The 13,746-nt window shown below is 44.6% G+C and overlaps 1 protein-coding gene across 1 annotated transcript; it reads left to right on the top strand.

Moving 5' to 3' along the window:
• Window positions 1–5,163: 5,163 nt before the first annotated feature.
• bcap31 (B cell receptor associated protein 31) lies at window positions 5,164–13,161 on the top strand. Its single transcript, XM_077582840.1, has 8 exons — window positions 5,164–5,330; window positions 5,798–5,891; window positions 6,279–6,379; window positions 6,502–6,646; window positions 10,521–10,656; window positions 11,216–11,342; window positions 11,618–11,718; window positions 12,762–13,161. The coding sequence occupies exons 2-8, from the start codon at window positions 5,800–5,802 to the stop codon at window positions 12,786–12,788; spliced, it is 729 nt and encodes a 242-aa protein (XP_077438966.1). The 5' UTR covers window positions 5,164–5,330; window positions 5,798–5,799; the 3' UTR covers window positions 12,789–13,161.
• The last annotated feature ends 585 nt before the right edge of the window (window positions 13,162–13,746 follow it).

The raw sequence follows: 13,746 nt of genomic DNA on the forward strand, positions 1-13,746 counted from the left end.
GTCGTCTCTGGGGCCTCCCGCCGGTGGAACATGCCGAGGACACCTCTCCAGGCGCCCAGGAGACATCCGAACCAGATGCCAGACCGAGCTCAGCTAGCTCCTGTCAACATGAAGAAGTGGCGGCTCTACTCCGAGTCCCTTCCGGATGACCGAGCTTCTCACCCTATCTCTAAGGGAAAGCCTGTACACCCTGCGGAGGAAAATAATTTTGGCCGCTTATATGAGATCTTGTTCTTTTGGTCACGACCCACAGCTCGTGACCATAGGTGAGGGTGGGAACGTAGATCGACTGGTAAATCGAGTGCTTCGCCTTTTGGCTCAGCTCCTTCTTTACCACAACGGACCGATACAGAGTCCGCATCACTGAGGACGCTGTACCGATCCGCTCCATCCTGTCCTCACTCGTGAACAAGACCCCAAGATACTTGAACTCATCCACTTGGGGGCAGGATCTCATCCCCGTCCCCTTTTCCAACTGAGGACCAGGGTCTCGGATGTAGAGGTTCTGATCTTCATCCTAACTGCTTCACACTTGGCTGCGAATCCCTGCAGTGAGAGTTAACGGATTGAAGAAGCCAACAGCACCACATCATCTGCAAAAAGCAGAGATGCAATGCTGAGGCCACCAAACTGGAACCCCTCAACGCTTCGGTTGCGCCTAGAAATTCCGTCCATAAAAGTTATGAACAGAATCGGTGACAAAGGGCAGCCCTGGTGGAGTCCAACCCTCACTGGAAACGAATTCGACTTATTCCTGGCAATGCGGACCAGAGTCTGACACTGGTTGTTAAGGGATCAAATAGCCCGTGTTTATTTGACCATTTTGATAAAATTATATATAACAATTTACAAATTGATCAACCGTCCGTCCGTCCGTCCGTCTTCTTCCGCTTATCCGGGGTCGGGTCGCGGGGGCAGCAGCTTTAGCAGGGAAGCCCAGACTTCCCTCTCCCCAGCCACTTCAGCCAGCTCATCCGACGGGACCCCAAGGCGTTCCCAGGACAGCCGAGAGACATAGTCTCTCCAGCGTGTCCTGGGTCGTCCCCGGGGCCTCCTGCCGGTAGGACATGCCCGGAACACCTCCCCAGGGAGGCGTCCACGAGGCATCCGAACCAGATGCCCGAGCCACCTCAACTGGTTCCTCTCAACGTGGAGGAGCAGCGACTCGACGCTGAGTCCCTCTCGGATGACCGAGCTTCTCACCCTATCTCTAAGGGAGAGCCCGGCTACCCTGCGGAGGAAACTCATTTCGGCCGCTTGTATCCGGGATCTTGTTCTTTCGGTCACGACCCACAGCTCGTGACCATAGGTGAGGGTAGGAACGTAGATCGACCGGTAAATCGAGAGCTTTGCCTTTCGGCTCAGCTCCTTCTTCACCACAACGGACCGATACAGCGTCTGCATCACTGCAGACGCTGCACCGATCCGCCTGTCGATCTCCCGCTCTAACCTACCCTCACTCGTGAACAAGACCCCAAGATACTTGAACTCCTCCACTTGGGGCAGGACCTCCTCCCCGACCCGGAGAGGGCACTCCACCCTTTTCCGACTGAGGACCATGGTCTCGGATTTGGAGGTGCTGATCCTCATCCCAACCGCTTCACACTCGGCTGCGAACCGCTCCAGTGAGAGCTGGAGGTCACGGCTTGAAGAAGCCAACAGCACCACATCATCTGCAAAAAGCAGAGATGCAATGCTGAGGCCACCAAACCGGACCCCCTCAACGCCTCGGCTACGCCTAGAAATTCTGTCCATAAAAGTTATGAACAGAATCGGTGACAAAGGGCAACCTTGGCGGAGTCCAACCCTCACCGGAAACAAATTCGACTTACTGCCGGCAATGCGGACCAGACTCTGACATCGGTCGTACAGGGACCGAATGGCCCGTATCAGGGGGCTCGGTAACCCATACTCCCGAAGCACCCCCCACAGAACTCCCCGAGGTACACGGTCAAACGCCTTCTCCAAGTCCACAAAGCACATGTGGACTGGTTGGGCGAATTCCCACGCACCCTCGAGGATCCTGCTGAGGGTGTAGAGCTGGTCCACTGTTCCACGGCCGGGACGAAAACCACACTGCTCCTCCTGGATCCGAGATTCGACCTCCCGACGGACCCTCCTCTCCAGCACCCCTGAATAGACCTTACCTGGGAGGCTGAGGAGTGTGATCCCTCTAAAGTTGGAACACACCCTCCGGTCCCCCTTCTTAAAAAGGGGAACCACCACCCCGGTCTGCCAATCCAGAGGCACCGTCCCCGATGTCCACGCGATGCTGCAGAGACGTGTCAACCACGACAGCCCCACAACATCCAGAGCCCTCAGGAACTCCGGGCGGATCTCATCCACCCCCGAGGCTCTGCCACCGAGAAGCTTTCCAACCACCTCGGCGACTTCGACCCCAGAGATAGGAGAGCCCACCTCAGAGTCCCCAGACCCTGCTTCCTCAAAGGAAGGCGTGTTGGTGGAATTGAGGAGGTCTTCGAAGTACTCTCCCCACCGGTTCACGACGTCCCGAGTCGAGGTCAACAGCACTCCGTCTCCACTATACACAGTGTTAACGGTGCACTGCTTTCCTCTACTGAGACGCCGGATGGTGGACCAGAATTTCCTCGAAGCCGTCCGGAAGTCGTTTTCCATGGCCTCACCGAACTCCTCCCATGCCCGAGTTTTTGCCTCAGCGACCGCCAAAGCCGCATTCCGCTTGGCCAGCCGGTACCCGTCAGCAGCCTCCGGAGTCCCACAGGCCAAAGAGGCCCGATAGGACTCCTTCTTCAGCTTGACGGCATCCCTTACCGCTGGTGTCCACCAGCGGGTTCAAGGATTGCCGCCACGACAGGCACCAACCACCTTACGGCCACAGCTCCGATCGGCCGCCTCAACAATTGAAGCGCGGAACATGGTCCACTCGGACTCAATGTCCCCCGCCTCCCCCGGGACAATGGAGAAGCTCTGCCGGAGATGGGCGTTGAAACTCTTTCTGACAGGGGATTCTGCCAGACGTTCCCAGCAGACCCTCACAGTACGTTTGGGCCTGCCTGGTCGGACCGGCATCTTACCCCGCCATCGGAGCCAACACACCACCAGGTGGTGATCAGTTGACAGCTCCGCCCCTCTCTTAACCCGAGTGTCTAACACGTACGGCCGCAAGTCCGATGACACGACTACAAAGTCGATCATCAAACTACGGCCTAGGGTGTCCTGGTGCCAGGTGCACATATGGACACTCTTGTGCTTGAACATGGTGTTCGTTATGGACAGTCCGTGGCGAGCACAGAAGTCCAATAACAAAACACCACTCGGGTTTCGATCGGGGGGGGGCCATTCCTCCCAATCACGCCCCTCCACGTCTCACTGTCATTACCCACGTGAGCGTTGAAGTCCCCCAGTAGAACGAGGGAGTCTCCAGGGGGTGCGCTCTCCAGCACACCCTCCAAGGACTCCAGAAAGGGTGGGTACTCTGAGCTGCTGTTTGGTGCATAAGCACAAACAACAGTCATGACCCGTCCCCCCACCCGAAGGCGGAGGGAGGCTACCCTCTCATTCACTGGGGTAAACCCCAACATACAGGCGGCTAGCTGGGGGGCAATGAGTATGCCCACACCTGCTCTGCGCCTCTCACCGTAAGCAACTCCAGAGTGGAAGAGAGTCCAGCCCCTCTCGAGAGGATTGGTACCAGAACCCAAGCCGTGTGTGGAGGTGAGTCCGACTATACAGTATCTAGTCGGAACTTCTCAGCCTCGCACACCAGCTCGAGCTCCTCCCCTGTCAGAGAGGTGACATTCCATGTCCCCAGAGCTAGCTTCAGCAGCCGGGGGTCAGACCGCCAAGGCCCCCGCCTTTGGCTGCCACCCAACTCACTGCGCACCCGACCCCTTTGGCCCCTTCCACCGGTGGTGAGCCCATGGGAAGGGGGACCCACGTTGCCTTTTCGGGCTGTGCCCGGCCGGTCCCCATGGGTATAGGCCCGGCCACCAGACGCTCGCCTTCGAGCCCCACCTCCAGGCCTAGCTCCAGAGGGGGGCCCCGGTGACCCGCGTCCGGGCAAGGGAAACGAAAATCCAAGGTTTGTGTTCGTCATTGGGGTCGTTTGAGCCATGCTTTGTCTGGTCCCTCACCTAGGACCTGTTTGCCTTGGGTGGCCCTATCAGGGGCATGAAGCCCCGGACAACATAGCTCCCAGGCTCATTGGGACACGCAAACCCCTCCACCATGATAAGGTGATGACTCACGGAGGGGAAATTAATAAATTAATTAATAAATTAATCAACCATTTATTTAAAAAACTTTTTTTAAAACAACATTGTTTACTTTTTTATTCACAATGGTTAACTTAAACCATTATTTATAATTTTAAATGTTAATTGTATTATCAAAATCGTATTTTATTGCATTATAATAAATCAACCAATTATTAAAAAGAAAATACAATTTAAACAAAGTTTGTACAATTATTGTATTTTTTTAAATTTGAGTTTCCTTCATTTTATAATTATTGTTGTATTATTTAATATAAGTAAATAAACCGTTTAAAAAAACTAACTTAAAATGTTGAAAAATATTTTTGTGAAATTGTATTTTTTTTCTTCGTTTTATTATACTATTATTATCATTATTATATTAACATAAAGTAACATATCATCTGAAAAATACTTTTTTAAATTAAAATTTTCGTTAATAATATGTGTATTTATAAAAACATTTAATATTTACAATGAATACGAATGTAATGTAAAAATAAAATGTCAAATGTATCTTAAAATAAACATGTTTTATTTTTTTATTTCCTTACTTGCAAGGAATAAAGAAAACAATTATTTAGTTGGCTGCATAAATTAAAAAGTACAATTTAATTTGGGGGTGGGGAGCTAAATGAATCTTGCCACAAATATTGGTTGGTGGAAGTCGTCATATAGAAGGTGTGGATTGTGGCTCCCTCTGCTGGATATTACATGAATTGCAGTCCCGTCACGCTCATCCAAACGTCGACGTGATCAATGTGACGCAATGACGTAAAACACGACGCGTACGTGATCAAATGGAAATGTGCATAGGTATGCATCACGTTCCACATAGATGGCTATTAAATCGAAAATAGTATGCTTGCAATTATCCAGTTGACATAAAATTATGCAACAATCATTATCATCTGTCGCCCCTCCCTTTTCGGCGTAGCTAACCAATCACATGGCGTCCTCCAGATGAGCTGGCATTTCCCCCGGAAGTAGGAAGAGTTGGCTGCGTAGCAAGCGAAAACTCTCAAAGCTGTAAAAAACTCACACTTGAAAACTTATTTCGCTTAGTATTAGTGCGTGTTAGTGCTCTATCTGCAGGTGAGTTTTAGAGATTATTTTTCTTTGATTTTTTTAAACCACCGTATTACTCTGGAGCCAGTTTTGTGTTTTTACCTGCACGCTTCTCCAGTAAATAGACCGCGCCTGTTGAGTGCTTAGCTTGTACGTATTTTAAAAGCTGTTCTTAGTCGTGGACAACTTGGGTAACATTTTATTACCACTGTCTGCTTGTGTGTACGATGGAAGAATGGGAGTACTTTGTACTTTGGTTAGCTAGCAGACAGTTTGTTTATTGACGATGGAACTGAAAGGACAGCGTTTCAAATTATTTCAAATCAGATAATTTCAAATGAGTTTTGGTCCGGTTTACACTGAGTCTCAAATTATTTTAGATCAGATTTCCATTGTGATTAGATCAAGTTTAGACTGAATTCAGATTTGGTTTGGACAAGCACTGATGACTATTCATCGTTAATGATAAGTCGATGTGTGGGTGTGTGTTGCAGTGATGAGCCTCCAGTGGACCGCCGTGGCCACCTTCTTGTACGTGGAGGTCTTCTTGGTGCTCCTCCTCTGCATTCCCTTCATTTCTGCTAAGAGGTGGTGCTCCCACACACATTAATATGCAGATTAGTGAGTCTGAATGGAATGCTGTACATTCTTGTCTTAACTTGACAAATTGTGAAGACCGCAGCAATCATGTGACCTGCTGTCTTTCAGGTGCTTGTTTGGCAATTAGATTGAGCAAGACAATACAATGTGAATGACTCCATTCATGATACTATTGAGTTATTTTATTCTTCTAGACTAAGATTAACTACAATTATGATACTAATTCCACCAATTTTGATTTGATTAACTGCGATTATTGTATGTTGGCAGCTCTTCAATTCTGATATAATTCATTACAATTACAATAGGAGTCACCGCGATTACCATGCACGTTACTATAATACAATGTTTTTGTGTGTGTGCGCGTGCGTCCAGGTGGAGCGGAGTCTTCAGGTCTCGGCTGGTCCAAACCATTGCCTTATATGGCAACACTTCCTTCATGGTGGCCATGGCCATCCTTGTCTTCCTCCTCATTGGTGTGTGTGTGCGTGTGTCTGTGTCTGTGTGTATACACGACAAGTAGTAAGCTGAGTTAGTTGGTTTTGTCTGATGAAGTCACATAGCAGTGTGTGTGTGTTTCGGTTTGTTGTGTTTGCAGACGCTTTCCGCGAGGTGAGGAAGTACAGCGTGACGGAGAAGGTGGACCTGACCAACAATCCCACCGCCATTGAACACATTCACATGAAACTGTTCAGAGCGCAGAGGAATCTTTACATCGCCGGATTTGCACTCCTGCTCTGCCTGTGAGAACACACACGCGCACACAGTCTAGCTTGTCTTTCCTGAGTCGTCACATTACCAATCTATAAACGCAGTCCCAAAGCTAGTTTAGTTATTTTAAACAAGGTCCAAAACTAATCAAAACTCATTTGAAACTCAGTCCAAACCTGATACACATGCAGAAAAACCTGATCTAAATTCTGTGTTAACTGTCTAAACCAGGGGTGTCAAACATACAGCCCACGGGCCAGATTAGGCCCGCAAAGTGGTTTAATCTGGCCTGCGAGATAGTTTTGGAAAGTAAAAAAAAAACATTTGTAATGTCGGACCAATTAATCAGAAGGCCACAATCAAAACGTATACATTCGTAATTTCACAAGCAGTCCACAGATGAGCAATGCGACTTGTGCACAGAATTGTCCTGGATGTCATTATTTTAAACACAACCTGAAGTCACGGTTTGTTTAAAAAGACATTTTTTTTTAATCATAGACCGACATAAATGTGTTAAATATGACACACATTCAATTACTGGTAACACAAATACATATGACAAGGCTTAACGTCCCTATAACTTCATTAACTGCGTCCCGCTATTCATACTGGGAACAAAATATATACAAAACAGGTAGATTTAACACATCCAGAACTTAAACAGGCAAAGTGTTGCCGCGTTCCACTTGCATAAGTGTTGTTTTTTTATTACAGTTGAGCTCCGTAATTTAGGGCTGGCCCACAAATAGCGAAAAAATGCGTATAAATGACGGCAATTATTTTTAAGTTATATACCTTTTTTTTTTTTTTTTTACAGATCCAGCCCACTTAGTAATATATTTTCCTCCATGCAGCCCCTGAGCTAATATGAGTTTGACACCCCTGGTCTAAACCATTATCCAAACAGTTCAAAATAAATCTTAACTTGGTCTAAACCAAATATAAACACATTCTGAACCTGATCTAAACTTATTTGAAACACAGTCTAAACCTGATCTACACACAGATAAAACTGATCTAAATTCGATCTAAATCATATCTAAACAGTCCAAACCAAAGCTTAACTTGGCCTAAACAAGATCTAAGTAAATTCTAAACCTGATCTACACACACATAAAACTGATCTACTCTGTCTAAACAGTATTTGAAAAGCAGTCTAGACTAAATTTAAACTAATTCTGAACTGCTTTTGAATTTCGTCTAAACCTGATCGAAATGCAGTCTAAACCAGGTCTCATGAAACTGAAACTGAAAAATTATGTAAACACAATCCAAACCTAATCGAAACTCATTTGAAAGTCAGTCTAAACTGTATCTACATTCAGTCTAAACCTGCTCTAAACTCAGTCTAAATCGTATCCAAACTCAGTCCAAAATGGATCTAAACGAAGTCTAAAACTGATCTAAACACACCTCAAGCCTGACCTGACCTCATATAAAATCACTTCTTTCTTTCCAAAATGTTATTCACTAACTCATATATTATATCATATTTGATGGACTGGACACATATGTTTTGCTTACACACACACACACACACACACACACACACACACACACACACACACACACACACACACACACACACACGTGTGTCATCTCCAATTGACATGACAGGAGGCTTAAAAGAACTAGTGCCTCAAACAGAACCAACGTGTTGGTGTACTAAGAGGAGTTTCCAGCAGGGGGAGTGTGTGCACACACAGTCACTCACACGTAGCGCTGTAATAGACAGTGACTGGTGGATTTCCATGTTGGGAGTCAGGAGACTAGTTAGCGGAAAGTGTCGGCAGCTGATCGGATATTTCCGGACTGTATATAACCCCTCAGCCATATTTGGACGCCCTGACTAACTTCCTCCCTACTCTCTTAGGCTCCTCGATAAACGTAAGCCGGAACGCACCGCCCTGGTTCGTTTGTCCTTTTACGTAGTGTCTGTTACTTTACATGACTGACATTAGTTCTGTCATGTTACTTTTACATCATCAGTACCACGTGTCAACACCACAAGCTCAGTGTGTGTGTGTTACTAAATATAAGTTGACGCGCATAACTTTTTGTGTGTACTTCAATCCAATGTGTGCAAGTACGTACGCCGATTTTAAACTTGCTTCATTTCAAATCCAATGGAAGGTTGATCTGAACTCATTTGAAACTCAGTCTAAACCTGATCTAAACTCATTTTAAAGTTTGCACCTAACCCAAAAACGTTTGTAACTCAGTCTAAACCTGATCTAAACTCATTTTTACCAATCCAAACTCATTTGTAACTTGGCCTAAACCATATCTAAACTAATTTAAAACACAGTCTGAACCAGATCTAAACTCATATGTAACTCGGTCTAAACCAGATTTAAACTCATTTGTAACTTTGTCTAAACCAGATCTAAGCTCATTTGAAACACAGTCTGAACCTGATCTAAAATAATTTGAAACATGGTCTAAACCCGATCTAAACTCATTCGAAACATGGTCTAAACCTGATCTAAACTAATTTGAAACATGGTCTAAACCTGATCTAAACTCATTCTAAACATGGTCCAAACCTGATCTAAACTTATATGTAAGCAGTCCAAGCCGGAACTAAACTAATTTGTAATAGTCTAAATCTGATCTAAACTCATTTGTAACACAGTTTTAAACCAGTGCTAAACTCATTTGGAGCAGTCTAAACATGATCTAAATTCATTTGTAAGTAGTTCTAAATTAGATGAAAACTAATTTGTAACTCTTTCTAAACCAGATCTAAACTCATTTGAGCCTAAACCTTATCTAAACTAATTTGAAACAGTCTAAACTGGATCTAAACTCATTTGTAAGCAGTTCAAACCGGAACTAAACTAATTTGTAACACATTCTAAATCTGATCTAAACTCATTTGTAACACAGTTTAAACCAGAGCTAAACCATTTGAAAGAGTCTAAACTCATTTGTAACTAGTTCTAAATTAGATCAACACTCATTTGTAATTTGGTCTAAACCAGATTTAAACTCATTTGATACACAGTCTAAACCTAATCTAAACTAATTTGAAACGCTGTCTAAACTGGATCTTAACTCATTTGTAAGCAGTTCAAACCGGAACTAAACTAATTTGAAACACAGTCCAAACTGGATCTAAACTTATTTGTAAGCAGTTAAAACCAGAACTAAACTAATTTGAAACACAGTCTGAACTGGATCTAAACTCATTTGTAAGCAGTTCAAACCGGAACGAAACTAATTTGTAACACGGTTTAAACCAGAGCTAAACCATTTGGAACAGTCTAAACATGATCTAAACTCATTTGTAACTAGTTCTAAATGAGATCAACACTCATTTGTAACTTGATCTAAACCAGATCTAAACTCATTTGAAACAGTCTGAACCTGATCTGAACTCATTTGTGAGCAGTCCAAACCAGGGCTAAACTAATTTGTAACACAAACTAAATCTGATCTAAACTCATTTGAAACAGTCTGAACCCGATCTAAACTCATTTGTAACACAGTCTAAACTAAGTCTAAGTCTCATTCCAAATATAGTCAAGAATGGTCTCAGGTCAGTCTTAACCTGATTTAATTTCAGTTCTCACCTTGATCTAAACTCAGTGTAAAGCTGATGTAAGTTCAGTGTAGACCAGTAGTTCTTCACATTGTTGGAGGTTTTGAACTTTTGTACCTTCACAATTGCAACAATGCAAGGTGACACTGACAAATGTTGACTTTCACTCAATGGATTTTTACAGCAAATCAATGTCACCTTTTGCTGTTGCGTTCCAGAGAGAAGTTGAGGATTGCTCAGCTTCACCTTTACCAGTTGTATCATATTTGCAACAAGTCTTTTCCCTTTTGTTTCTAGTTGCTGGAAAAGTTTCCGTTGAGAACGGGAACAAGATTGAGCGTTTGTGTGTGTGTGTGCAGGTTGCTTCGTCGTCTGGCCACTCTTCTTTCCCAGCAGGCCTCCCTGATGGCGTCCAATGAGGCCTTCAAGAAGCAGGCGGAGGGCGCCAGCAACGCCGCCAAAAGCTTCATAGATGAAAACGAAATACTGCAAGGAGTGAGTGGAGGGGCTTCATTCGTCACGTTGTGCTCAATTAGAAGACACTGGGTGAAAGGTGGTGGTGGGGGGGGGGTGTCCCACTGCTGTTGGATCAGATTAAAAAGGGAGGGGGAGGACTTTGATAGTTTGGACTGGGCTAAAAATAACATTTTGTTATTTAAAGTTACTCACACACAGTTACCGGTTAACTCAACCACAAACAAACAGAGTGGAGGGTGAATCAAATAAATAAAAAGTGTGTGGCTGTCTAGCTGCATTGTGGGCAGGGTCAGAGTCCCGATGGCGTCAGTGCGGGAAAGCGAGATGATGACGAAGACAACGCGTCGGCAGCTGTTTGACTCCTTCGATGCTCAGCTGCTCTCGCCACTCACCGTGTTGCCTTCACTGACCCTTCTCAGTCCGGACACTTGATGATGATGATGACATCACAAAGTACTCATGTCGCAATAACGTCGGAGGACGTTTGGTTTGAGCACCTGTTGCTCTCCAGGGAGTGGTGTTTTTTTTCTCACCCTCTTTCAAACGTGACCCAAGACTCTTTTTTTTTTTCTGACAGAAACTCCGAGAAGCCGGCTTGGATGTGCCAGAGGTGGGGAAGAAAGGAGGCGGAGTCCACGAAGAGAACAAGACTCTGAAGGAGGACGTGAAGACGTTGAAGGAGGAACTGGATGCCACCAGGAAAGGTGAGGAGACCAGGAGGAACGCTCTCAAATTTGTTGCACTAAATGAGTTAGACAAATGTTTTGTTTTGTTTTTCTCACAATTTTAAAAAGTGAGAAAGATGGCAGCCATACTCATGATCACAATTTAAATTTGATTGATTGGGCAGTTCAAACTCATTCCCAGGTTCCACGCGATGGATCTTTCTCAAGTCTCAAGTCTGGATTTTTGCACAAATGAGAAAATATTGACATACACATGTCCCCTTTAACGAAGTTGTATGTGTGTGCGTTTGCAGCCCTGCGCAAGAGTGACGGCGACGTTTCCGCCATCAAGAAACAAGCGTCCAACTTGACGAAGGAGTATGACAGACTGCTGGACGAGCACAGCAAACTACTTGTACGCACGCACGCACGCGTTCTTTCTTCGCGTCCTTCTCCCGTTCCTCCATTTTGCGAGTCGGCCATTTTGCGGTGCTGTTGAAATGTGTCGTCATCCTCGTAGTCTATTCAAGTTGCCCTCAATGCGTCTCGGAAAGTAGTGAACCGATGGAAAAGATTCGTATCCCATCATGCATTGTGCCATTGCAGAGGAAAAAAGGCTTTGAAAAGTGGCACAGTTATTAATAACTGTAGAGAAGTTCCCATGTTGTCTTCTGTCTCCCGTTTTCTCTCTCGTTCTCCTCTTTTTGACATTATTCTTTTTGGAAATTAATTTGCTCCCTTTCCTCTCTTTCTTTCTTGCTTCTATTTTCTCCCCCTTTCTCACTGCTCTTTTCTCTTTCTTTCCTCCCTTTACTTATTCCTCCCTCTTTTGTATTTCTTTTCCTCTCTCGATTTTCCTACTTTAATTTCCCACTCTTTTCTCTCCTTTTTTATCCTTCACTTTTTTTCTTTTGCCTCTTTTTTTCTCTCCACTCATTTTCCTCTTATTCCTTTATTTTTCTCATCTTTCTATTTCTCTTGCTTCTTTCTTGTATTTTCTCCCTTTTTTTAAATTCCTTTCTTTGGTTACTCTTTCTAGTCCCTTTCTCATCTTTTTCGAAACTCTTTCTCTTTTCCATTCCATTTTTTTGTCATCTATCTCTTCAATCTCCTTTTATTTTACACCCCCCCCCCCCCCCATTTTTCTCAATTGTTACACTTTTCTTGATGAAGGAATTTGCACCCATTCTATGCTTAACTGTTAACTCAATCCTTATCAAATAGGGGGCGGGGCATATGGCCTCAAGATAAAAAAAAAAGTCTTGCCATTGTAGAAATGAGTGCAATTGCGCATCCATTACAGTAGGTGGCAGTGGTGCTTTTTACACAAATAATATTTTCTTCCTCCTTGGATATAACAAAAAATACTTGAAACGCACTTTAACTTATCCACACAGTTTGATGGCAATTTTTGCAACCTGCAGGAGGCGCTTATTTAATTATTCATTTTGTCTGCAGGCCAGCGGTGATAAGAAGACTGACTGAGGATGATGAAGATGGATGCTCTTCATCTTCATGGTGGTGGGCCTGCTCTGTGGTGTGATGTCACTTCCCTTTGGCGCCTCAAAGCACCTGGTTATTGTTTTTAGCTTGTTTTTTTGTCTTTGATCACTTCAAAATAAGAGCGTATATTCCCATTGTTGAAGGTTTAAAAAAAAACACACAAAAAGAACATAGGGGGTGGGAAAAAAGTGCGTGACCCGAGCTGCCCATTGACTCAACAGGTGTTTGACGCTCTCGGCTCAGCCTTTAGCATGAACTGTTAGCCATACTCGCTTATGTGACTTGTGATATGTTGCCATGGAAACTGCAAACACAACCTGTAACGTGTCATCTCCAATACAAAACATGACACAAACTTGTGTCTTGACTGAATGTGTGTCATTGTACGTGTGTGTGTGTGTACATTAAATGTGTACATAGTGGCTGGATAGGGGTGGCAGGTGGGGGTGTGGGGTTGGTGTTGAAAGGCAGCTGTTGGCCTTCTTTTAGAAAGCACTTCTTTATTTTGGACCACCCCCTCCTCCAGGATCTTGTTCCTCAAAATGCTGACTTGGACCAGCCACCGAGTTATATTTGGCACCGTCATCCACCTTGCTGCTGAGAACGGCGCCATATTGGGAAAGAAAGCGACACTCTGGCATCAAAGATGTTTTCTAGTGAGCAGATGCTCTATTCCCCGTTTCAAATGAGAGACCACAGGACTTGTTGGCCTTCATTTGCCAAATAAAACTTAACACCAATTCTGCAATAGTGATATGATGGTGAGGTCATTATTATTGTACAGTAGGCTCGTGTTTAGCATGTCTGCCTCACACTTCTGGGTTCGGGTTTGAATCTGGGCGCAGGCAATCCTATTATGTTTTCATCTGGTTCCTCCCACATTAAAAACATTTATTAAATGAAGTATTATATTGTTCATAAATTGATTATGATTCAGTTA

Source organism: Vanacampus margaritifer, chromosome 1, assembly GCF_051991255.1.
Source record: "Vanacampus margaritifer isolate UIUO_Vmar chromosome 1, RoL_Vmar_1.0, whole genome shotgun sequence".
Taxonomy (NCBI): Eukaryota; Metazoa; Chordata; class Actinopteri; order Syngnathiformes; family Syngnathidae; genus Vanacampus; species Vanacampus margaritifer.